At 39.6% G+C, this 27,706-nt stretch overlaps 1 protein-coding gene and 1 long non-coding RNA gene across 6 annotated transcripts in view; both read right to left on the bottom strand.

Annotated features, from left to right (window-relative positions):
• ADGRG6 (adhesion G protein-coupled receptor G6) overlaps positions 1–18,702 on the bottom strand; it is a 117,601-nt gene extending 98,899 nt beyond the window's left edge. For 3 of the 5 annotated variants that reach the window (XM_075748265.1, XM_075748262.1, XM_075748266.1), the window contains exons 1-2: positions 18,329–18,702; positions 12,258–12,358 (exon numbers count right to left, since the gene is read on the bottom strand). In XM_075748265.1, coding sequence (XP_075604380.1) covers positions 12,258–12,358; positions 18,329–18,330 — 103 coding nt within the window. In that variant the 5' untranslated portion in view covers positions 18,331–18,702. Of the gene's footprint in view, positions 1–12,257; positions 12,359–17,517; positions 17,991–18,328 lie in introns of all 5 variants that reach the window. The other 2 variants (XM_075748264.1, XM_075748263.1) reach the window with 2 other exon arrangements.
• Positions 18,703–20,448: 1,746 nt separating this feature from the next.
• On the bottom strand, positions 20,449–26,495 carry LOC142601285 (uncharacterized). Its single transcript, XR_012834887.1, has 3 exons — positions 26,406–26,495; positions 22,578–22,698; positions 20,449–20,503 (listed from the first exon to the last, which is right to left on the bottom strand). It is a non-coding gene; the product is annotated as an uncharacterized LOC142601285 (long non-coding RNA).
• Positions 26,496–27,706: the final 1,211 nt, after the last annotated feature.

Here is a 27,706-nt window from a genome sequence, read left to right as displayed (position 1 = left end):
GGAGATCCACCTGCACAATCCAAATATACACATTAACGTGTTTCCGTGTGGATATTTGTCCTTAAACTGTTTCAACAGTTTAGCTGTATTAAAGTTTAAGTTGCAGCATAAACATATAATGTTTTATAGATATTTTTGTCACATATAATTTATATTAATTGTATTTTTAAAGTAGCGCCAAAGAATAAGTCCATTAACTTTGTTTACGGCAGTACACAAGCACAGGGTAACGGTCGATCCTACATCCAGACAATATATCTCCAGTGAGATATGATGATGCTAACTAGTATTAGTTATGAAAGATCACACTACATGGAGAAAAATAATAAAATGCCACCATTATTACTATTTAACATTTATATTATATGTCTTTAAGGGGAAAACCCTCATGGAGTTGCATTATAACTTTAAAAATATAGCAGGTGAATTGTTAATCTTACTGAAAACTCTGTATGTGTAATGCACACCATAACCCCAAGGAAGGTCCATATGGGACCATATTAACCAGATTAGTGTTCAGACTGGGCATATTGGTCTTCAGTGTTTTTCATAATTGTTGACAAATTGGTGAGTATAGCCCCACAATGGTATCTAATGGTGCAGATTATTTCCTTGCATTTCAGATAACTGGTTCTTGAATGTATAGACTACTTTGGCCATACAAAGTCTATTTGGACAGGATTTGATTATCATGATATTTGTTACGGTTGGTGTTTGTGTACATACTTCTAAGTTTACTTTCCAACACCTTAAGTTTTATGAGGAATGATATAAAAGGACTAATGGGAACCATTTATGAGAACTATTGTGAAGGCCAATACAAAAAAAAAAAAGAACTACAAACCTGAAGACAATTAAATTATGACAACCTATAAAGAACAAATTGCAATTACCACAGAAGAGCTTCTTGGCAGGGAAAAAAAAAAATGTTTCCTTTAATTTTCCACTAACTGCTATAAGTGTTTTATGTTTGTGACTCACAACGTTCATGTTTTCATGACCAGATTCTCGTTTAAGACCTTTTTTTGTTTTTAAAATTTGCAAGATTATTGTCCATTCTGCTGTCATTGTATCATTCCTTACAATGAATTCTGCAAAGGAAAGCTAACAGAAATCTAATGGGAAATACCGTGAATTGCTAAACAACCAGATTTTGTGTGTGTGTGTGTGTGTGCGCGTGTGTGTGCGCGCGCGCGCGCATGTGTGTGGTTTGGCTTGATCCCTGCTAATAGATGTTTCTTCAGATTTTCACATATTTCAAGTGAATAAACACAGTAGCTGACTAAGATAAGCAGCATTGCAGACCTCACCCTAAAGATTAAAACTGTGGCCAGGCTGAGCTGCCTTCTCACTAGAAACGCACATGCTACAGTAAAATATGAGGAAAGCTCAACAAAATCTTTCATGCCACTATAATCAAAAGCAAACCATTTAAAGAGGAAAAAGAAAACTTTCGTATGTGTGTTGGGATTAACAACCAGGCAGATTATGTATGGATGGATAGAAACATGAGTTTCTTATGATATTTTAACTGGCTCTGCCAGTTACTGAACAATCCCCAGCAAGATGCAGTAAACCTAGTGGAAAAGAGGGTGATACAGCAAAGATCTTCTCGGCTCAGTTTTTGGGAGTGCTGAGAATGCTCGTTTCCCACTGAATCTCTGGGAAACTGAGGTGCTTCGAACTCCTGCAAATGGTACAGGGTCCTGCATAAAGCATGAACAGTGCTGGAAAAAAAGTCTCTCAGTATCAGTCCTTCTAGGACAGTGTGCATTTGAGTTTTTTGCTGGAGCTCAAGTCAATTCTTAAGTACCAAGTCAGGATTCACATGACATAGGGATTACACAGACAAAAAGCAGAATACAAAACCCTCTACCATTTCAAGCATTACTGGCTGAGAATCACAGTAATCTGCAGACAAAAACCACAAGTTACAACATATAATCGCTGCCAAGTGTACACAGCAGCTCTTCTTTCATTCTTTAATCTTTTTTCCTTTCTGAGCACCAACCAGCAATGCTACAGCACCATGCAAGTCAGATCTTTTAAAGGCATGGGGCAGAACTTTGGCTTCCTCTGACATAACAATATTGTTTGGCCAAGACACCAACTTCCAAATAGTTTCTATTAGGACATTTGGGGATGGATTTTTAAAAAGTGCCCAACAGTGATGTATCTCAGATCTTATTTAGGGAGGCTGTAAAATTTGTACTGACCTTGGAGGGACCAAATAAAAATCAATGTTATGCAATCCAGTTAAAATGGAGGAACCACTAGACTATATGTAGTTGAACATTTACTGAAGAGTTTCCTTATCTTATTCCAAAAGCTGTGCAAAACTATTTCAAGGTTAAAGCAGATTCGCCTCAACTTCACCATTCCTAAGTATAAGAAAGGAAATTCATAGCAAGCATGCCATTTACTTTATTATTTTTTCAATCACGTTATTAGTAAGAGCTCTTTTTCTTTACTTTCTTGAAAAAAATCTCAGTTTATTTAAGAAAATGAATTCTTTGTAGAAATAGAAAAATATGGTGAAATTTTAAATGTAACATTGTAATTTTCTCCTTCAAATTGACAATATTTATTACATCAGAAAACTGATTAAGATGATAAAGCAAGATAAATGTTTTGAAAACAATAGCTTTAAAAACTGGACACTTCTCAGCTACATTTCTGGCATCTGATACATTCCATTGCTATGATGTGCTATTCTGAAAAGATTTATGCAGCCAAGCAGAAGAAAATAGACAATTTTCTTCTAAGATCTTGAGTTTAGCTATTGATTATATAATTAAATTGCCAGTCACTCAATTCTGATATGCTATAAGAAATATAGAACAACTTCAGATACTTTTGTTGAGGGTAGTAGTCAAAGGAGCTGCCTAACAGAGAATACTTGTATCGCGTACATCAACACTACTGACAACGAGGGGAAGAAAACCACCCAAAACTAAAGACAACTGACTAAGCCAGACATACGTTATTTGCAGGTAACTTCTAAGTTACTAGTGTTTGTCAAAGGACTTAGAAACCACTCATCTGATATTACCCTCATGTGAAAAATATGGGCAGATTTTATTAGAGGGAGGGAGTGTATATAAAGAGAGGTGTTTGCCCTTTTAATCCTCACTACTACCTTCTGATTGCCATGTGCCAGCAGAGAGAAAAAATTATTATTACACCAATGTTACTTCTACCATTTTGACTTCACTGAGACCCTTCTGAGAACGTGGAAGGGTTAAATGCAATTCATTTGTAATGCAGGGAAATAATCACTTAACAGAAGAGTAATTCCCCATACGCAGAGACAGAGAGGGAAGCCCCGACTGGTGGTGGTGGTGTACACCGTCTTAGCCAGTTCCAGTGGCAAGATTTTAACAGAAGCATACCCAATTCAAAATAAGATCAAAATATTGAACATCATGGAAACAATATACTGCCAAAATCTGACAGATCAAAGGAAAAAAACCCTACATTTTATAAACTAGTTACATAATAAACTGTAACCCAAGCAGCTGGTGCGCACAGCACATTTGATGTACCAGGCTTACACGTGGAAGGGAGGGGGCTAATTTCTTCATAGTTACACTTCCTTTAAATATTTTTATCAGTCAAACAATATTTTTTTTTTAAAAAACCCCACAACTTCTAACTCATTGTATGAACGATGCCTTTGTTCAACACTGGCATTTCACCCTTTTATTTTTGTATGTATATTACAGATACAATTTCTTGAAATACAAGAATTCTCTAAAGCAAAGTGAAAATCCAAGATGAGTTGAACACAATTTGGGTGACACGTTATTCAAAATATTGGATAGATGGACACCTATACCCAGCATGAAAATTCTTCATTATTTTAGATATCAGTACAAAAGACACAATATTGGTGTTTCTTTGCATATGTTTAATGACTCAGCATGCAAGGCGATATCAGCATTCCCTGTGTACTTCCAGTTTCTGCAAAGTACAGTACGATACGTGACTAACATACTTTGGAATTGGAAAATATTTAGACATAGAATTAGAAGAAAAAGCAGTAAAAGACTTAAATTTTATACCCTCTTATAAGCCTTTCCTGTAAATTCAAGACAATGAGAAAACAAAAACCCCACAAACCCCACGCTTCCCCTCACTTCTCACACCACAAAACAGAAATCACTGAGGACTTGTACAAATGCCTCTGTGACAACTTTAACCATGAGATCTTTTTCTCCACCTAAAAAGCAAGTTCTGATAAAAAAATGACTTCAGCTTCATAGTATGGATTTGTCACTGCACAGCTCGTAATGAGAAGAGCTGTGAGAAGCCAGAGCATGCATCTGAACAAAACAAACTCTGTTTGAGATAGGGAGTTGCAGTTTTCTGTCCGATACCCATTAAGAAGCATATTCATGAGGGAAAAAGCTGGAATTGGAAAAACTCTGATCGCATTGTATCCTTTCAAAAATTAGGTTAGCTGTGTGACAATCTTTTCGTGGATCTACCCTGTGTTCTGCAAAAAGTGAACTCTTGCAGATATTTATCCCTGAAAAAGCAGTTTTAAAATATACTGGAAGACAGTTGAACTGCTTTGGGGATATCCAGAAAATAAGTGGTTTCAAGAATGGGAACTAACTTTCTGTCACTCTTTAAAAGAGCAAAATATTTTCCAACACACATTTTTTCAGTCTACAAGAACTGTCAGAAAATATGTTCTCTGAAAATATACCATGCTGACACTTCTATAGAATACTAAGTATCTTACATCTTCATTGATATAGCTGTAGTTTTGGAGTATTAATCTGAGTTACCACCGTGGTGGCCTCTCTTGTCAAAAGTGACTATTTGCTACACTGGAATTTGGACAAATTAGTAAATAACGGAAAATTTCAGAAATTGCTGAAAGGAAAATTCACAGAACAGGAATTGTTGAGCATGTTTGGGGGCTGAAATCTTGACAACAATTAGCAAAATTGTTTCCAGCTAACAAATTGAAAACAGTCAACGTACTGCTCAAGCTACTGTTGTGCCCGAAAATAGGGTAAAAATGACAACATGAAAGATGAGAAAAAAGGAGTACAAGTCCATAGTGGCACCAAAAAATTATGACTGGAGTTTTGTTTAGAGTGGCAAGTGGCTTGATTCTTCAAGAGAAGGCCAATAAAATGAATTAGATACCTGGAGGCCAGACTACATAAGCAGAACTCTAACTATGAATTATGCACTTAATTTTCCTGTGCTGTACCAGGAATTAGAACTTAGTCTGTCATTTACAGGAACTGAGAAAACCAGAGAGCACTGAGTCCAGACAAAACAAGAGGTGTTTCTAGAAGCCCTGCCTTTCCTTGATACGAGTGCCTATATTATCATATTTATGGCAGGAAAAATAGTTTTGGTTCACTATATCACAGCAAAGGATGTACTTCTCTGATGTAACTTATCATTATTACACTAATATTTTAGTTAACTCTGTAGAAAATGTTTACAGTCTACAGCTGAAATACTTTATTTTCTTCTCATGGGAGAGATTTTTCTCTTCCATGATGACAGGAAGAAATTCTGAACCAGTACAGGTGAACTATTTAATCAGAGGTATTTCTAGACACAATCTTAACAGGGAATGTAATTTTCCAAGTTGGTCTTCTTATTTCTTATTTTCTTCTTATTTTCTTACTGAATTGTAGCTAAAATTCCTTCACTTCATTTTTTTCAAATTCTTGTAAAATAAAAGTCATATGTTTTTCCTCATTTTAGTATTGTGCATACATAATACATGGGGTAAGTATATCTGCCTCAGACATCTCTGTGCTGTGGTTGTAATAAAAATGCAAATTTTAACATTTCAATTATCAGGCAGTGATAACTGAGGCCTTGATCTAGCGAACATTGCATGTTACACCTTATGCAAATCACTTAAACAATCCCATTAAGTAAGCAAATCCAATATTCTAGCAAAACAATCACGGACATAACAGTACACATCCAAAATCTGCAAGATCATCCCTTATTAATTGACAAGTGCTGACTTTACAGTGGTAATCACTCACTTCTGAAAGGTTCAGTGGTATATGAAATCAACCATTTTAATTGCTCTGTATTAATTGTAATACATACTAAAATGGATGTCACACAATTGCTAGACTTACATGTAAGGAACTTTTATCTGGAAAACTGTTCTATTCCTGTTAAGACCTTCCTTCATGATGCAACATTTCTCACGTTACTAATCCACAAGAGAAAAAAGTGATTTGCAAAGACTTCAGTTGTTTAATGAGACAGAAACTCATTTTGTTCTAAAATGTTCATTCACTTTATTGAGACCAACTGACAAATACCATAAAGAATGAATTTCTTTACATAATCTCTATCAGAGGCAGCCTTTTGTAAAGCACAGTCCAGTTGGCCACAAGTCATTGTGAGGCTATTGTTGGATATACCACTGAGCTAGATACTTTTATTGTCCGTTGTCATAGACAACATTCACAAACTGACAAATTTTCATGTGGCTATGTTTTTAATTTTTAACAATGAACAGAAAAAATAAGGCAAAAAAATTATAAATGGATACTAAAATCTACAGTTCATAAAGACAGGACCTTCAGCAAAAGGTATATTCTTTCTTTAAAGGTATATTCTTTAGAAAAACGTACATTATTTAGCCTGTCTTTTAATAAAGGAGTGCAAAGACTTTGTAAGACAAGGTCCTAGTCAGCTTTGAATTTCTGTAATGTTTCACGATATTCTATTTGAGTTTGGCTACAGGTGTGTATCAGAGGAAGGTAAAAAAAAATAATATTACTGTGCTTTTAAGGTAATATTGTTATGGTTAATGCAATGAGGTCCAAACACTTTAGGGAAAAGAATTATCAGAACCATCGAAAAACTATAGCTAAAAAAAAAGTAAACAGAGATAATGAGAGGCAGCTTCCTGTGAAATTCATTCCAACAGCGATTTACTTTTAAATTAACAAACTGTCAACTAAAGGAAATACAAGGAAGCCAACTAGTAACTTTTCTCTGCAAGATTTATATGAACAGAAATTCTAAACACATGCCTCAAGCCAGCAGAAATTTAGATAGTATACAGAACATAAAGGATTGGTTTTGATTTGTTTTGCTTAAGCTACATTAAAATATAAAAGACGACTAACAGAGAAAAGGGAAAGAATAGAAGTACTTTGGAGCTATTCATTAAATATCCAGATTCCTTCTGACTAATTTCTCAATTACACATGACGTATGTATGCCTGTGTAAGGCAAAAGACTGTCAGACTGAATACCAATTTCAAACTTCTTAGGTTTTCTGAGTTTTTCCTAACTTTCACAAACATGAATTCCTGTGCCAGAGTCAGGGGCACCACTCTCAGTCACATTTACCCTTCTCAGCAATACATGCACGCCCGTTCACACCCTGGGGATGCCATGGGAGAAATTTCACAAAGCACCAGATATAATGTTATAAAACCATCCTCCGCCGTACACGAGGATTGCGCTGAGTGACTGTGTGAACGTCTGGGTGCTTCGGTTAGTGCTGTGCACGTGGTAAAAGAAAGGAAGGGAATGTGCTGACAACAGTTTCATCATTGGTTGGCGATAGGCTCTTTGGCCCTTGTCTGGGGTAGGCAGTTTTGGGTCTGTGGTGAAAAAACACACTTCCTGACTCAGGCCATTCAAGATAAAACCCAATCCATTTTCGCAGATGGCAATGTGACTGACTCTTGCACAGGTGGCATTAGCAATACTTCCCACCTCCTGGGAGGCTCCTGAGCCTGCAGGGTCACTCTGAAACTCTCCCATGAACAAGGGAGGACTTTAATCCCTCCTTTATCTACACAAGCCCAATGAAGGTGCATGAGAGACAGAGATGACCCTGTATTGGAGACTATTAGCAGCCATGGGGGTGAAGGACCTGCTTTCAGGTTTATTCTTTTTTCTCACCTCTCTTTTTCTTGATGAACTAAAAACACCACAAATTTTTGTTTTGAATCACCACTAAAAGAAATGAAATTAAAATTTCAGAGACTGTAATAGAACTGAAACTTACTCTTTGGTGAGCTCCTGGGGATTGATTAAAGCCCTTTGAGGACATGGAAATGTGTCTACAGACACCAATGCATTTTACTGATGGATGAACAAAAGGACAAATGCTTACTCTTGCATTATCACAGAATTACTGTGACTGTAGCCAACAGCAGTATGGGTCATAATGCAGAAATAGTGTAATAAGAATTGTAGATGTACTCATGGCTTTATTAAAATAAATACTTTCCACATCCTGAATAAAACTAACTATGGTTGCATGGTAGTCAAAATTTAAAACAGCTATTAACTCTTATGTATCTATTGATGACAGAAGAAGGTAAAAACTCTTAGTAGTATGTCGCAATCTCCTCAAAATGCAAAAGTGTTCAAAACCCTGGAAGTCCAGTACTGACAAGACACTTGAAAACTAGATTGGAAAGTAATTGTGCAAACTGGAATCTGCTTTTAAGGTCACCGAAAAAACTCGAGTTCTGCTCCTGGGTTACCGCAGAGAGCACAGTCAAAACCAAGAGATATTAATAATATTGAAACATTAGACATTTTGCTATGAGAGCAGAAAAACCAAAAAGCAAGGGGATTACTTAAACCGAACACTTTTTGTGAGGTTACAGACACCAGAAGCAACCGATTTTTACTTTCCATACTGAGCTGCTGCTTTCTTATGTCAGATAAAAATGAGGCCCTTGCAACAAGGCAAACACCAACACAGTTTTGTAGGCACAGCAAAAGCACTGTCATTCTGAGACATGCAGTTTCCAAAGGATCTCCTCATTTCCCAGATTGAGCCAAAATAGATTCTACAGGGCAAAGATTAAGGACGCACTATAGAAATTAGGGAAGTCTGTAAATCATGTAATACATATCTGAGCCCCAAGGAAAGAGGACTATAGATTTAAATGATTTCTGGCAGACATTACTATACATTCCCAAGGACTGAGATTCCCCAGTCTTCTTTGGCAATATCTATTCCACTGCTATCTACACCTTTCGACGAGTCGTCCTCCCTTCATTTATCCTGCTGTAATTTAAGACCATTCTTTTTGCCCTCTCAGCTGCCCAGAAAGATCAGTCTATCCCTTCCCACTGCAGCTACTTCTTTAAATATTCTCAGTTCTTATGCATTCCCCCTTCTGCCTACTCAAGACCAAAAAAAAATCTTAGTTCCTTCTGTCTGCCCTCATTAGTTATGTTTTCCAGAACTCTGTTCACTCTTTTTGTTCTCATTTGGGCTCTCTGAAACCAACGAAATGTACATACAACAGAAAAGTTAGGAATGTCTGAATCTCAGATATAAGTGGATTTAACTCTTTCCCTTCTAAACACCACCTTTCTAACATCTCAGCTTCTATACAGTCCTTTCACTGGAAGACAGGCAAGCTGTTTACAAGGGAGGCAAGACTCAGTGTTACAGGTGGGGAAATTGAGGCACGGCTAAATGGCTCACTCAAGGCCATCAGGGACGTCTACCCCAGACAGGAATGGAAACCTGTCCAGTTGCTCACTGAGCTGCTCTGTAACTTCACCCCATGTCACAACACGTGACCTGAAGCCAGTATGCCAAAACAGTCAGGCCTGCTAAGATTTACTAAAGTACATGTTACATTTTTATCATTTATTTTTTCATTTTTATAATTTCTTTCCGTCTTTTTGTTTTAAGTAAAACCGCAACAAAGTGTCAGAGTCCATCCATTGACTCCTTTGAGGTATGAGACCTATATTTTGGGACTACACGCCACTGCTGCACCTGCTTGTCAGTACCTTACAGATCAATCTGCAGCTAAATACTCTTCTCACAGATCATCTTGCTCCTGTTCTAAGTTTTCTGCTGTATAATCCTCCTCCTAAGCTTTGTTTCTGAAAGCAGGCCAAGTCCTATAGCTCTTCAAGTTAAAACTATTACTTTTGATTTTTTCCATGTCACTGCATGACTGATATTTTTATCCTTATGAATAGCCCCTTAAATAATCCATAAACCCTGTACCTGACGATCTTAATCCCTCGCTTGTACGTAACCTCCTCTAGGCAAAGCTTAATAAGCCCCAATAGCTTTCTAAGCTTACAGCTCACTAGTGAAGCTGGATGAATGTCAGGTTTTATGATATTTCTACTGTGAATCCACAGCCAAAGTGGCCAATACCTTTTCAGAACACAAAAGAAAAAATGCAAAAGCAGCAGTGTTTCCCACCTTGTCTGCCTTGCTCTATCAAAAAGAACAGATGAGAAGACTCCATTCTGCAGCATAACCTACGCTTTTACGTCAACATAAAAAGAAACATGAACCTTGAGGCTCTACAGGCGAGTACTGCCAAATGACAGGTTGCTCTCAAGGTAAATGTCTCATTTTCATTTCAGTCGAGTATTAACACCAGACTATGTATGATCTCTTTCACTGTTGAACAGCAAACATTTGTCTACTGAACCTGGGTGTTTCCAGTGTACCTTAGTTATCTACTCATCATTCAAGCAGATAGGGAAATGTCTTCTCCATTTATTGAAAGTTTTGAAGATTTCAAATCTTTTCCAGTTGAAGCAAGAAAGAAATCCCCCACCCAGGGGCATGCACTTGAGATGTAAAAAACTCAGGTTCAGGTCTCTGATGGAAATTTGATTTCCATCAGAGACCTGGTTCTGAGTCTCCTACATGCCAAACCAGTGCCTGAGAAAGGCGCATGGACAGTAACTATAACAGAGGAGCCTAAATTAGCTAGAACACTTTGGCTGCTTTTACCAATCCAACAGCACCAATCACTTTTTTGCTGAAGCAGTTAGCCAGGGGCATATATGATTGTGTTGAAGTGCACCTTGGGGTTTGATATAGACCTTTTGACTCATCTACTTGTTCAGTACCGGCACAGGTAGCAATGGTAACGCTGTGATTAGCTGAATGCAGATGAGCTTGTGGCTGGCTTTCTCTGTCCTCACAGCATGCTGGCTATGACCTTCCGGCTCATGGGACTTACTCTTGCTGTGTCACCTGCACATTCAATAACTAAACTTTTGATAAAAGGGATTAGCAAAGATGAATGGTCTTTGGGTCTTAACGTTCCAGTCACCAGATAACAGCCCACAGCAACTGTAAGTTAGAGTAGTTTTTTGCTGATTTACTTTATGTTGAAGATGGCAGCTGCACGGTCTGGGAACATGGACACAAAGGCCATCAGGCAACGGAGCCATGGGTGAGAGCTGGGTCCTAAGTACATTTCTGGCTACATAATTTAATGGAAATGTAAAACATCTATTACTGTGACATGAAGCTGGAAACTGCTACTGCACAGCTACTGCATTGTTTTTTCTCTAAATAAAAAGCGCAGGGTGTTTTTTTTTTTTTTTAAACCTGCACTTTTTATTTAGAGAAAAAACAATATCAAAGAAGCTAGAAACTCTTTCTATATATAAACCATCCTTTTTCCAATGGCAAGTCTGTAACAGCAAAACTATCCATCTGATATGGAATTAGCTGAGCAATACAAACTGCTCCAAAATTTTCATATGCTCCAGAATAAACTCCAAAGCTTTTTTTTCCAGTAAAGCAGTTGGAGCTCCTAAAATATTTTGCACTCTAGTGGTTAGGAAAAGACATTTAATAAATGAAATCTCTCATTCATATGTTTAAAGAAAACAGTCAGAATGTGTTACATTACTCTGTACTCAAGTGTCACGACAGACCAAGATGATGTTAAGTTTAAACTGATTGTTCTTTACAGTGTATGATTATCTTATGTACATACAGCTTGCTGAGGAATGTTTCCATTATTCGAACCATAAAAGTTTTTAAAAATAATAAGCACACTACAGTTATTTTACAGCTTTGAATCAGAGTGAAGAGTTACTGAATACATAATCTACAGGCACAAACTGTACTGTGGAAAATGGAAGAACTATGTGATTACTTGCAGTTTTCCAGCAACCAGAAGAAATTCAAAAGAGAGGTAAGTATTAACAAGGTAAAACCAAAGGAAGGGCAAAATGAAAGAATTCAAAGAACAAAGTCAACAGAAAAATAATAACAATTAATAACAGCAAAATGATAAAAAACAACAAAAAGAAAATTAATCAGTAGCAGAAAATACGACCCAACCTCTCAAATCACAACTAATAATTATAATGCATCATTTTCGTCAAAATGTTATATTGTACATAATTTAGTCATATGTAAACATAGTCCTTAGTCATCAAAACTTTGGCTGCTAGACCATTTATTTCAGCAAGAAGATAATTTGCTGACTTACCTGCTTGCTGCATGCATATAATATATGCGGTAAACAAGCAGAGACAGTGCTGCAGCTTCCATCGCCAGTGATAGCACCACATTTCACTTACATGAGACATCCTGTGGAAAAAAGCGAGCAAGAATTCAGGGAACTTTACAACAAGCCAAGAAAATGAGAAAATACTGTTGTTAGTCAAACTAGTAACCAGCAGTAAATAAAGTAGCACTTGACAATTATGGATGGCCCTAGTGTTGCCTAAACAGAGACAGAAGTCTCTACGCTTGCTAAAAAGGGTCAGAAATGATGTCGTCCTTCTTAGCAGACAAAAAAGCAGAAGACTGGCCAGTGCTGGGCTTCTAAGCAGATAAGCGTGGGTGGTATTTCACTAAAAGAAACAAGCAGCCCATAGGGTGACAGCCTGAAAGAGTTAAGGTGTAGGGGTTTTTTTTGAGATCGTAAAGTTTTACTTTATCTATTTACATAATTTACATATACAAATACAATTACGCTGTTTAAATATACATATAAAATACATGCATATTTGTTATTAACTATATAAAGATGGTAGGTGAGAATTTGCCTCTGCCCTTAACCAGCCTTTCCATATTTTTCAGTGCTAGTATTTTGACAGCTACATTTTCTGCTGACAACTTCAATGAAAATCCTGAAACTTTCCTTGCCAAAATCTAGGGGCTCATCTGTGCTGCCAGTGAAGTTAGGGCCATCTTTATTATTTAATAAAACAAATACAATTATATAAAAATCTTTATCTGTTATAGCATGAAGTTAAAGTTTCCTTTGCCTTGAAGCATACAGGACATTTAATGGCTAAACCAAAACGTTTCCTCCATAGTGGGCAGAAGAGGAAGCAAGAAAGACTCTTAATAAATTTGGTCAGACTTTTAACCGTGTATCCAAAATGAATGGTCCTCCATTACATTCCTGTCTCATTTTATTTGAGAAGTTAGCAACAAGCAAATGCAAGCAACAACTAATGAAACACAATACACATTATTTTCATCAACTCCATCCCCTCCTATTTGGCAATGATAACTGGCTTTTGTTCAGTAAGATATTATCTACTTATACTGGGAGAAAATCTCTAACAGAATCCCCAAAATATTTCACAAGTCTATTCCCAGCAACAGTATGTGAAGAAGAACCACAAAGGAATAGTCATGAAGAAACACCGATGAACACAAACGTCTTCCAGGTTAGTGCATGTTAAATACAGAAAAAAGAAAGGTATTTGGAATGGCCTCTGGTAAGATTTATTTGGACTGAAATGTGAAAGAAAGTACAGGATTCATACTCAGTGGCAAGAAAAATGGATTTTCTTAAACTTGGGAAAATAGTCTTCCATCTGCTCCACAGACATTGCTGTGAACCTCCCAGTGAAACCTGGGGGCAACTGTAAATCCTTTCCCACCATAAGCTTCTATTTCATCCCAAAGTGAAGTTCTGTAATGTAGACAAGCTAAACAACGCAGTAAGATAAACCATTGTAAAGGAACAAGTAATGTTTCAGTTTTCAAAGAAGCAGTTCATCAAACCACTCCTGTAGGCTAGGCGCCAACGGGCCTAGGTAAACGGCACTTCAACAGACTGCTGCAATCAGTTAGGTTTCCCTCCAGTGCGGGGTTACGTAGCCCAAGTATCTGATTACAAAAGAAGTCCAGTTCTTTACGGGTAGTTGTATCAAATTAGGAATTTGAAGCGGATTTATTTTTCTGAGATATTGTAAAGTCAAACTTAACAAGTGTTGAAGACAAGCATAGAAAACACTGGGCTCTGAAATACAAGAATCTCTTTGATGAAGCCAGACACACAAAATAACCAGATTATCAAACAATAGAATTATTGTCCTTCAACTTAATGACCCAAGAATCCCTATTAAAATCTCAGACAACAGAATGCTGAGGTTTGGGAACAGTTACTGTTCAATGTATAGAATTCATAAATCCACAATACTCTTAATATTAATTTAGAAAATTGACTTTGAACAGAAGTCCTTTTAAGACATGAAAACAGTTATATGCAAATGCAAACACACACAGCATGCGCATATACTCACAAAGTCATGAAATGGAAGTGTTGAGGACAACAGCATGACACACCAGAAATACAGAAGAATATTGCTGTTTCTACGGAAGAGAGAGTTTGCAGCTACTGATGAGATACATGCCAGCCTGCTGCGTAATCGACCAACGCAAACCTGTAGAAGTGGTTGCATTACTGTTTTTTGCTTCTTGGTTTGTTCTGAGCAAGCACAGTTAAAGTTATCAGACTAGGAAACAGCTGTAAACAATTATTTATTAATTCAGAAGAAATCTGTGTTGATTTTCATCATGTTGATACATTTTCTGTGTGTTACAGCAATCATCACTTTTGATGTCTCTGAACTCAGCTGAACTTTTTGCTCATTGAATAGCTGGAGAATCCAGGGGACAACAGTTGAGATACTCAAGGAGAAAAAAAACATGGCAAGTTTTTGCTGCCTATGTCTGGAGTGAATCTACCCAGTCACATTGCCCTTAGTGCCTTTCTCAAAGAATCTGAGATTCAGCGTTACTCTGAGTGAGCTATTTAATTTGGCCAATTTCTATTTGTTAATGTTTACTTGCATTGCGGTAACGCTTACAAGCCAGTACTCCATGGTGTTAGTTTACAGACTGTTTCCTCATCCTCACTCTTGTAAAAAGCACAAGTCAAGAAAGATTTCAAGAACATGGATAATCAACAACAGAGCCGAGCATAAGTGAAAACAACAAGGCGGAGTAACTATAAAGATTTTTTCCCACAGAAAAAGGCTAAATAATTATACAATATAAAAAAATATACAATTCTCCACCAAAATAAACAAATACATAAAAAATACGAAACCTGTCTTCTCCACTTATATTCTTTACTGCTGATGGACAAAACAATTTTCCTTACAGCGCATCATCTCAGTTGAAAGGAAAGTTTTATCAAAATCAATCAAGAATGACCACAGAAGCAGCACGCTACCAAAACATTCCACCAATGCAGGCACCATGAGTCAGATCTGCTTCTTTTCAAGAGGACTTCTGAAGATCTATATTACAAAGCATAACATCTACCTGAGTGCTATAAATGAGCGAGGAAATCAGTTACATGTTCTTGAGATCTTGCAAAGACAAAAAGCCAAAATTCAGATTTACGCTGTGATGTGTGTATCATCACCCCTGTTTACACAAGGAGTTGTCAGGAATGGAAGTCAGCTAACACATTGACAACAAAAAGGCTTCTTCCATAACAAAATCCATCCCTGATATTTTTATAATGTGACATCCCAATTGGCAGACAATTATGAAAAGAAGCCAGAGCAATGGGTAAATACTTCCCAGGCATCAAAAAAACCAACTTAGTGGCAGATATTTTTCACCTGTTAATACCAACCATGTTTATATTTATTTTAAGGTTCATTTTCTGGATTATTAGTGTTAATTAACATCTAGAACTGAATCCAAACAGCATATCAATAATTCAACAGAAAAATTAGCAAACAGGTCTGGGTTAGTTTATAGCTTATGGAAGGATGATGTGGTCCCCTGCTACAACAGCACTGATTTGATGGCCCAAGAGACCCCTTTGGTCTTGTGTTCCTATTTTAAATAGTATTAAAAGGATATTGTTCTGTCATTTAATATTCTTCAATAGCACAGAGAATGGATATCAGCACAGCAAAGTACTAAAACACACCAAGACTTTATGTAAGCAAAGCAGTCCATAACAAAGATCTCAGAATATAAATGGATTATTTCAGTCTTTAACCCTAGAGACATTAAAATTGCTGAATACTGTTCATAGTGGGTTTTCTTTCTCTATTTTGCTTCAGTTTAAATGAAAAAGCCCTATTCTGTCCCCAGCTGGTAACATGCTAGCAGCTCTGAAATCATTGTAGATTGTCAAACGGAGAAACAAAACAACATTTTACCCAATATATTTGGGGACTATTAGGACACCTATGGTAGCAGTACATCCATTACAGTTGGATATAGTCTCACAACAGCAATCCCTCTTAACTTTAAAAAAAAAAAAAAAAAGGAGAAAAATTGGACAGTGACCTTCTATGGAGTCTGATAGAAGAACTACTAGATTTTCTATGGACTTGCATTATTCCATTGCAGACACTGTGTGACATGAGCAGCTAGGCACTCTAGCTACCAATTCAATAAAGTCCAGTCCACAGCTACTTTCATTTCCTATAACATAGGGAGACAATGAGCTTATTCACAATTCATTCCAGAAGAGCAAAATAGACATGTAATTTATCTAAACCATAAATGGATAGTAACTTGACACAGTTCAAGATGAAATTAGTGGGAGTCTTACTACATCTAACTACTAAACCTTTTACTCTAGCAGCCAGCTAACACACCATCATCCCCTTTTAGGAAGTATACAGCTCTGCAAGAAAATATACACAAAATGGGAATAATCTTGGAGCATTTCATTTCATACTGTATGATCTCAAAACATGCAATACATGTTTGAATACACCATCTTCCTTGTTCAAAGCTTCGGCAAAGTTCCCTGGAGTAGGATGTGAATTCTGCCTCAGGCAGACTGACATGACTTTCTTTGGTCTTTGACATGTCTAAAGCTATTAAGGAAAAAATGTTGCTGACACTTTAAAATTAAAGGGAAGATAACATCAATTTCACAACTTTTTTTTCTCATATAGGTTGTAAACAAAAAGATTTTAAGCTTAATCACTCTTAAGTGGAACTACACGCGAAAGGTGATTACAACTCACAGTTAACAGAGCCGATTTTAACTTTGAAACCCTTGCTTTAAAGCATAGGACACAAACGTCTTCAAAGTTTAATTACACAATGTCACTTAAAATTTTCATTTTGTTAGGCATTACTTATTCCTAATTATTCTTACAGTCAACCTTAAAAAAACCCTCACACTCATCGAAAGACATGAAAAAAATAAGACACTGCCTTTTAATTTAAACAGTGCCAGCTGTATCAGATCCATCTTAGTCCCGCGGCTTTCCTTTCAAAATGAACTTTTCCCAGTTGCGGGCAACTAATCTGCTGGCTGTTTGCACTCTGTAGCACTGCTACGCTAGGTTTTTAGGAACTCCTCCTCATTTCTGCCTTAACTGCACCGTGCTTTGTTAGAAAACCCGACCCTTTTCCCCTTCGTGCTGATTCCCTGAAGTCCAGCCGCAGGTCCCCTCTCCCACCTGGCCATGAACGCACCGGCGAAACGCCTAATCCCAAACCTTAGTACCTTGCCTTACCTTCGGTGAGAGTCTGTCAGTAAAGGCGAAACATAGCGAGGAAGGCGCCCAGAGGCCACGGTAGTGGCCCGCCCGGGGCCAGGCGGCGTACGGACGGGAGGGACGGACGGAGGGAGGGAGGGAGGGAAGGAAAGCCACCGAGCCGGCCGCCCCTCGCCCCCCGACGGCGGCGGAGCCCCGCGCTGCCTCTGCTCCGCCGTGCGCTGCAGGGAGGAGCGATGGGGCTGGGAAGGTTTTATGGAGCCGGCCCGGCCCTCCCTCTCCCTTTTTCTCTACTTGTGCTGGCACCCGCACCTGGAGGGCTGGGAACGGTGCCTGTCGTGGACGGGGCTCCTCGACGTGAGCGACCACGGCCCCGAGCCGAGAGGCCGGGACAGGCGGGTGCCGGGGCACCGGCGTTCACAGCGGGCGGCGAGCGGGACCGAGGATTTCGCCACTTGTCTCCAAGCACGGGGAGACTCACCAGAGCAGCCCTAAGGACGGGATTACAGTGCTCTGAGAAAGTCAGCGGTCGCCCGGGACTCTGCAGGGCAGCCGCCGGCGGACCCGGAGCCCGGACGGGGCAGAGCCCTGCCTGCCCTGCCCGCCCAGCTCCCAACGTGAAACTCTTGTTTCCCCATTCCTTCAGCCCTACCTATCTGCATGGCTCAAGCCTGACATTACTCATCACCTACTACGGGGGAAGGGGGGGGGAAGCCCTGCCTATCTGGCCGGGATTTCTTGCCCCACGAAGGAACCCGCGGGGGTTATCCGCGCTCCCCGAGCGCTGCGGTCGGCAAGCCTCAGCCCAGAGTCCGGAGAAGAGACTTACATGGTGACATTACGGGGCGGCTCTCCTCCGGGTCTCAGCAACCATCCTCCCCTTCTGCCGCTCGCTTTGCCTCTGGCCCGCTCCTCGCTAAGGTCATCGCTGCTCGCCCACCTCTCCTCCACGCCCGCCCCCGCACACGCCGCCCGCGGCGGCCGGGACCTCGCCGATCCGCTCCTCCTCCGCCGCGATGCCCCCCCCGCGCCGGGACCTGCCTCTCTCGGCGCAAGTCGGGGAAACTTCGGTGCCGAGGGAAGACGCCTCCGCGGAGGGCAGGGGCTGCCCCGCCCAGCCGACCCGCCGTGCTGGGGGCTCAGGTCGCGGCTCCGGCGGGGCCCCGCGGACTGGCCCGGGCCCACCCGCCGCGCAGGAGGCAGGACGGGGCCCGCCGAGCCGTCGCGGCCGCCGCCACCGGGGGGCCCCGCGCTCTCTTACCGGGACCCGCTCCACGGGGCCGACGCGCCTCTCTGGGGAGAGGGGAGGCTACCGGGACCCCGCCGCCTGCGAACCCCGGGAGGGGCGCTGCCCGGGCGGCACCACACGCCACCTTTCACGCAGTCACGGCTACGCAGCGCCCCGGGCCACTGGTTAGGGGCTAGCCCAGGGTTGCACAGTGCCCAAGCACGTTTACACCCGCAGGAGACGGTAGCCACCAAGCCCAAAGCCACCCCCAAAGGACACAGGCCACCTCTGAGGAGATCGCATACCAGGGACAGTACCCTCGGTGGTCGCAACCACCTGGGCACGCAGCACCTCGCAGCATCCCGGTGGCAGCAGGTCCCTGGGTGCAAACACACCCCTCACACTCACCGCACCGTACACAGCGTAGATAAGCGCACATGGGCCTGCCTGCACTCCTCTGGGAAACAAACCACCCCACTGTGTCCTGGAGTTGCTGACACTTAAAAGCGTGCCATTTTTCTCTGATGCACAGAAAACACTACGCTTGGGATAGAAGATAGCTAGGTGAGGTGACGCAGCTCTGACTCATTTTCTGAAGCATACAAGGCTGTAATGCTGCTTGCACGTACAGTGCTGGCCCACATCTCACTCCTGGGTAGCATTTTTGGAGGATGGTAGTTTGCATCATTTGCTAATGATCCTGAGTTGCTTTGTTCAATTAAAATCTGTGGAATGCGGTACTGCACTACAGCTGGGTAGGAAAACATTGAAACGATAGAAAGGGAAACACAGCAAGACACAAGGTCACAAACAGAGTCCAAAATTTTTACAGTACTCCTTAGATCTGAGCTGGCAGGATTAGGAAGGATGGGAAGAGTAGATTTGGCATAGTGAATCATTCAATGAAGTTATCAGCACGCAATGGCAGCTAAAAGCAAACACAGTTCTTGTTTAAAAAAAAAAATCACTAAATTTTTCATGTATTTTATACTGAGCATTATTATTCACTCATTCTGGTCAATTTTTATTATCTGTCTTTAAAACCAATAAGCTGTAGGCTTGCTTTCATTGCAACTTCCTGGCACTGAACACGGGCGGAGGAACCACTGGGGCTGGCTTAGCCAAATCTACATGGCCAGCTGCGACTCGAAGGAAGTGTGAACGGCTTTGTACACGGTCGTGCTTTTCTCTGCATGAAGAACTCTGTATTCTGAGTATGTATTGCACTGCTTTTCACCCTGTGGATCCCCCCAGGGGAATGTGAGAGGCACAGCTAGGGGTATGTGCCAGCTTTCCTCCAAGACTTACAGTCAACTGCCTTATTGCTTTCTGTAGCAACCTGCTCTATTTCTGGATAAAGTCTGTGTAGATCAACTTTATATTGCATTTGCAGTGAGTCTAACTTATCAATGCACCTAAGACATTCTATTATGTACAGTCAGTTTGTGCTTGGGCAATAAACCTACAAGTTCTGGCTGCCTGGGTTTATTGTACACACGCAGACTGCATTTATCTCACATGCACAGCAAAGTTTGTGCATCTAGAATGCATTGCACTCGCTGTACATGTACAAATCAATTGAAGATTAAGCTCGTTATCTCCTGGGCATATTGGACTCACTGTGGATGTGATGTACACAGTAAGTGAAGAGCATCCAGAACAAGTCAATCTGCTGTTCACACAGAGATTGTGTAGTGCTTATCTGCTGGCTATGTTGGAAACTTACATCTTCCTTCCCTACCTGGAAGGCATTAGAGGTGACTGCAATTCCAGAACCTGGGAGTCAAGCAAAAAAAAGGAAAAAGAAAAAAAAAAATTATGGGATTTTTCTCCTGTCATGCTTTTGTTGAGCTCTTTCTTGGTTAATTCTCCTGTTCTGAATTTGCCATCATATCCTTTCTCTATCATCACTCTGCTCTCCCCTTCACAGCAGGACCACTGCTGCTCCTGGATCCCCAAACCGAACACTGCCTGGTGAGAAATGCCGGTGCTGTCCAGTGCAGATTTTCTGGATGATGAAGTTGCATGTTGCTGGAGACTGTCTCAGAGCTGCAGAGCAGTGAAGAGCAGCCTAATGGCTCACAAGAAAATGCCCATTATTATCTGGCAGCAGCCCACTGTGCCACATCTACCTTTGATTAATAGTGAAACAGCTTGTTATAGGGTGGGCAGTCAGAGAGGGGCTACTTTTCTGAAGACGACATTTTTAGGATCAATTATTTGGCCTGACATCATTGTTGAAACAAATTCTTTGTAAGGGCAATGATTTCTTTAACAGACATAGATGTTTCTTGCTAACTTCCATAATGTGGTTAATCATCATGACATGTTAACCCATGTTAACATGGGATCATACCGAAAGGTTCAGGCCACTGGGAATTCACAGCTTACATGTAATGAAAAAAAAAAAAAAGAGTATTTGCTTTCAAAACCAATACGGATATGAATGGTGTTAACGTCCCTTTTGTAATTTTGAGAGAATCACTCTACTACTACGGTCACAGCTGTGGAAGCCTGCTATCTGATAAGTGTCATGCTGCTGCTTAGCAAGAGTGAGAGTTTGTGTGTGTCGATTACAGTGATTTCAAGGTCTTCGTCTCAGAGTGACAGACTGCAGGCCACCACTCAACACCCGTCACATTGCAGGCTGTGTTTTGCACAATATGAGTAAGAAGAAAAATGAGTGATACCAACAGAAAGATGAACAGATCTTTTTACTCTTTTCTTACTCTGTCTGTAGTGGCAATGTTGCTTTATGCTTATTTTTATTATACTACAAGCAACAGTGTCTGAATATTGTTACGTAAAGGGCTAGCATATTCTATGAATATTCCAGGGCATTTCATGAATATTCTGAGATGATTAGTGAAAAATTTTGTATGACATTTATAGGGTCCAATTTTTTTGGCTTTGTTCATGTATTTTTTTAAACTTAACAGTTAAGATGGTTTCCTTATGTTTGGGGCAACATTGCATGGACCTCCAAAAATATTTTATAAGAATGTTAAATAATGTTTTGTGAAATAATAATATGAAATATCATGGTTTATGTCTGGATACTTAATTTTCATGTTTGAGAAACATTTTTCTCTGAACTTTTGTTTTGAAACTTTCTTCCTTATTATATCAATTACATTTAGGAAAACCTGTGTTTATTTTCCAAAGAAGTGCAAATACTGAAACTTTATTGCCTGTAGCAGTGCAAAGAGAAAACACCTAACGCACAACAATAAAAAGGAAGCTTAAAATAAATAGTGCAATGCTATAAACTTATGAAGAAAATTCAAGATCATATGCATTCTCATAAAGTCCAAGGGGAAAAAATATTGGCTTTGCACTCTACAACCATTCCTGGCTTTCTGCCTGGTCATTCTCCTGTCTTGGAGAAAACATGATAGATACCCCCAGCTGAGTCTGAAAGTTCAAAGGTGACCTCCCAGAAGCTGGTTTTAAGGATTAAAGCCTGGCCGTTGATCTAAAAGGTGAAGTAGCAGCATCAACGTGAACTGCTGCTCCCAATACTCGTAATTCAAGAATTACTTCAGACCGTTGAGATATAGCAGACAAGGACTCTGTTTCATTATGTTTTTACATAAGGTAATCTTTACAGTCCTGCAGCGCTTCCTTTTTGAGGGTCTTCTGCCTCTCTGAAGACTACTTAATCAGGTCCCAGACTTCCCAGCCCCGGCCACCCTTGTTTGCCCCCAGCTGGGTCACAGCAGAAGCCATCTGCTACAGTCCAGAGGACAATCCGCCTCATCTTCCTGGCTTTCCTACTGAGTCTGCCAGAAGGTCTCTAAAGAGCTCCTCTTTCCTTATTTTCCCTTATTTGAGAAATTAAGAGCCTTACCTTTCTGTTTCAGACGTAGATGAGGTGAGAACAAGATCAGGCAGGTCTTTTTCTTTATTCAGTTCTTTTCCTTCAGATTTGAGATGCCATCCAGACAGGGCTGGTTCCCATTACTGAGAGACTGAAGAAGTGGCAAGTCAGTTTTCATTGTGGTCCTTAATGCAACGGTTTCACGTACGTGCTGGGCAGGGGTGGCTGAATGCTGGATGAGTGAATGTTTCTTAGAGGCTGCTGATCCAGTGGATGGGGGACATGGCATGCTGTTTCTATGCCTGACCAAGTACCAAGCAAGCATGAGCGTCCAGGGACTTGAGAGGCAAGGGAATTGAAAGGACTGTATTGACTAAAGTTGGTAATTAGTGCTACTGCCTGTAAATGATTGCACTGACATAAATGTTCTTGAATTTAAATTTTTTGTCTCCTGAAAACAAGCATAAAGTGAATTGTAACTAATATATTTTTACAACGTATGTGCAGAAGTTCAAGGGCTACCATACACTCATACATTTGCCTTATTGGTACTTTCTCTGCTTTCATGTGCATAAAACTTAGGTTATGAAATATTTCCTGTCAAGTTACCAATGGCTAAAATGCTGTGCTTTGTGCCAGATGAAATGTCTTTGATGAAGTGCTGAGAGCATGGCATTTACAGTGCCTGCACACATTGCACTCCATAAAATTCTGTGAAGTCTGTGACCTCGAGCAGGGCAAGAGAAAGATTGGGCAGCAAACTAATTCAGATGGTTGTCACAAAATGTTTCAGGTTTTAAATAACTGTCTCCTTTTTTTGAGCCCATTCCAACTCCTTACTCTAGATCAAGCACTCCAGGGGTCCTAAACCTTAGCCTGCTGGAGCATGCTGCCACTGGTGTCCTTGCACATGTTTCTGATCTGTGGGGTTGGGAGGATGCTGGAGGTCCTTGCTTGCCCATTTATAAAGGCTTCCTGAACTCTCACTTCTCTCAAGGGGAAGAGGAACCTCAGAACTTTTTCCTAGCTTCAGATTAATGAATTTAGGAGCAGTGCTCGTATTACATGGTGATGCACTTTATTGCTATAAAGAACCCATAGGATGATGTTGCTATCAGCAGTGAACAATTATCAGCAGCCTGATCTGAGCTGGTATCTGCTGTTTGAGCAGGAAGATAAACCTGGCAAGCAAGACCCTGTAGAACGAGAGGATCTTCAGGGAGAACTAGTCATTCTTGGTGTGATATGAAACACAGTAAACAGAAGACCACAGACAGTGAAAATAGGGACAGGGCTTCATCAAAGAGATCATTCATTTCTGCAAAGTATACTTTGAACTTATTAGATGCCAACCAACGGGGTAGAACGCATTAAGCTATCCAATTCTTCTGTCTAAAAATGTGTCTCTGCGGCTGAAAGTCATTTCAATGCTAAGTTCAACATCAGCTAAACTTCCCCCACATTCCCAATAGACCAAGTCTGAAATTAGAGCAATTTAAAGAAGGTAACACTGATAGCTACAGTCTCTCCCAGAATATTAATACTGGGAGGAAATACATGGGTATTTTTTGTACAAAACTGAGATAACCTTTTCCCACCAGGATCTGTGTACTACCCTCTCAGGAATGAATAAATACTTGTCTGGAATGAGAATAAATACTCATCCCTGAAAACTTCTGACATGTCACCAAATTTTAATTTTGCTCTGCATATGCCACTTCACAAATAACCAAATTCTAAGGAGCAAAGGGTTTCAGCTGAGTAGGCTATAGTTTCTGGTACCAATTAACCTGATTCATCTGTAATTCTGGATTCTTGATTTTTTTCAGTCGTGGATTAGCCAGTTTGGAGGAGTAAAAAAACCCAGTCATTCTACACCTATTTTTAGAACCCAACTTTTCCTATAATACAACTTCTGGGCAGGATTTCTCACTTCCGGTTTCTGTCCAGATGTTAAAGATTTGGAACAACTGGAAGAAAAGCTGACCTCATGGTATTTCCATCAGGTTCCACTAGTGGAACAACTGGAAACCTCATGAGGAAAGCCCTTCTCTGTCTAAGTGTTCAGACTAGTTTTGCAGACTCAAGAGCTTAGGAAACTTTGGATAAGTTTTGAGTAAGCATCAAAATATTTGGATGCTTATCAGAACTGAAACCAAAGTGAACATTATGAAGTTCATTCATCATTCTTTGTAAAAACCACACAAGTGGTAACAAAATCACAGGATTGCATAAAAATGGAAATAATTGCACATTAATCATAATCAATAAGCTTTTTCCCATGTCATAAAAATAATATACTTCTCAAGCAGAATGGAAATTAGATGCTAAACACAAGTGCAACATTAAATCAAAAAAAGTTTTCGAAGAGCAGAGTTGCAGTTGTAGGGTGAAAGCAGTAAATGTACAGATGCATAAACCCTTTCTGACTTTTAAGAGAATGAAAGGAAAAAAATGCGATAGTGCCATATTTGAGATTAGCTAGCTATCAGCTGCTCTTCTAAAACTTTTCACTGTGTTCTGGCTGAAACCACAGTAGTTACACAGCAGTGTTTTAAGCCAGTAATGAAAAGTATTGGTTTGAAGGTATGAAAAAAGGTTCTTGCAATTCCACTTTTAAATAAATTATGCAAAAAATAACAATATTCATTCAAAACTATGTGAAAATTTGGCCTACCTTTATAACTTAAATTCCATTTCCTAGGCATATGCATTATTATAAATTAAACAAGCTTATACTATCTGTTCCACAAGACAAGCAAGAAACATGACAGTTGCTTGAGCCTGAAGCACATAATGGAGTGATACAGGTAACATCTAGTCTGGCAGCCTTCAGCTCCCCCAACTGAAAGATCAGGAATGCTTTAAAAGCTGAACTAAATAGGACAGATTTTGGTGTGAATTTGGAGTAACGATTAAACTCAAGCTTCAGGCTACCAGGCCCCAGCCAGTACAAGAACAGTTAATTAAAATAAAAAAGTGCTTTCCATTAAGAGTGTGATCTGAGAAAAAAAATTCCAAACCTGAACTTTTCAAAGTACATTTTAAATTGCCCTCACTATAATATCTGAATGCTTGATAACACAGTACCCTTGAGTGAATATGAGGACTTACCCTGATTTTCCAAATGGGGAACTGACAGACAGAGGGAATAAGGGAAAAATTACAGAAAAATGTCTACATACTAAGTGTCCAGCCTGGAATTCTTAGGATATCATTCTCCCTTGTGATTTTTGTGCTATATTTATAACACTTCTATATTTTTAAGATGTATTCCTGCTGAGGCTTCCTCGTACTAAAAACTAACAGGGAAGTGGAAATACAGCAGCTAGTAATGATTTTTTTCAATTTAAAAAACTCTATGACAGCAGCAGGAACTGGTTCTTCATAGTTTCCTTAAACTAGTTTTTGTCTGCCTTCAACTCCTTTCCCATGTGTTGTTACCCCTTTCTCACTGGTTGCAGGTACTGGGCACGGTGAAGAAGCATCTCAAATTCTACAAATGATCCTGATTCTTGCAGGAATATGTACAGACTCCCAGCAGTGAATAAAGCTGGGACCTTGAGGGGAGTGTAGTGAGAAATGAAAGGTTATATCGCAACATATATTGTTATGTGGCTACTTTCTAACCATGTCCGGCTCACTGAGCTCCTCTTGAAACTGGACCATCTAACTCCAGAACCTCCAATTAAGCCACCATATTTCACTCCAACTTGACCTGACAATAATACAACATCCTTGTTAGGACTTGCATCTAAAGAAGAAAAAGTTGTGAGGGAAAACAGCTTATCTGAAAAAGAAATACTTCTAGATGAGACAAAATGAGTTCATAATCACTAGATTAATATGTATATTTACCTCACCCAAACCTGGATTTTTCCGGAAGATGATTTAGGAATCCACACCTCTGCAGACCTCCTGGCTACTTCTTTGTATCTTCTCTTTTCCTTTCACAGGCAGAATATAATTAAAAAAAATGCAGTGAAAAAACCTGAAAAGCAAAGGCAGAGCCCCATTAAGCAATGGTACTGGAACAGGAATATCTTTTTGTGATTGCAGGGGTGAGGAGAGGTATCAGTGGTGACTTTCCACAGACCAGCTGCAGAACAGGGGAAGGAAGTCAGCAGTGGAGAAACAGACACCAAAGCTTTAATTCAGAACTGTAATAGAAGATCTAGTCCACCATCTGAGCATGCTTAATTCATTGTGAAAGCTGAGCTAGATGCATATGTTTTCAATTTATTTTATTTTATTTCTTTTTAAACACTGCTGTGACTCTCATCATAGAAGCAAGACTGCACCTACTTGGACTGCAATGCGAATGTGCAGTCCCATGAGTTTTCCAAGACTATGTTTGTAGGATGTGCTTACATGTCATAGCCCAAGTCACTTTTTTTTTTTTTTTTAATCTTTTAGATCCTTTGTGAAAGTTTATATATTTTCTTCAGTTTTTTAGAAGAAGACATAGTAAAACATCCTAAAACATAGCCACAGGAATTGAATTCACTTAATCTTTTAGTGTTACTTCTATGGGACATGCGTTGGATGGTTACATCTATGCTTTTTTCCTTAATTTAAGAGAGAGTGCATATGAAAAACAGTTAAGATTGTATTTCTTTATGATGAATAAATAAGACTTGGAAAATTTTGTGGGGAAGGAGAAAGAAACAAGGAATATCTACTTCCCTAACTTGAAATCAGGACTTGACAAGTGACAGAAAACTGTGCAAGGAGAAAAGAAAATATTTTCCATTTAACGCTTTGTGAAACTTTGATGTTTCATTCTTACTGTTATAAAATTTTTCCTACTCTCCTTTCCCCCTTCTTTCCTTCCTGCCCTGCTTCTTCTGTCTTCCCTGTCCCTTCTTCCCTCACCTCCCTTCCTTCAAATATTTGATGGTAAAATCATTTTAATTAGAGATTCTAAATTCAATGTTATTCAACTTAACTCTATATTAAGACCTACTTAAATGAAAAATTATGACATACCTTTTGAAGTATTAAAAATATGTATTCCTCATGTATTTTGAAAAATAGTGACATTAATATATGTTTGTGGGGAAAAAAAACCCAAACCACGAACTCCAAGCTTGTGTTACCTAGATATACTCAGTCATTTCCCTGAATTTATTAAAATTTCCAAAATATCATAAAAAGAA

This window comes from Balearica regulorum, chromosome 3 (genome assembly GCF_011004875.1).
Source record: "Balearica regulorum gibbericeps isolate bBalReg1 chromosome 3, bBalReg1.pri, whole genome shotgun sequence".
Classification (NCBI taxonomy): Eukaryota; Metazoa; Chordata; class Aves; order Gruiformes; family Gruidae; genus Balearica; species Balearica regulorum.
This window is presented reverse-complemented; position numbering and strand designations above follow the sequence as displayed.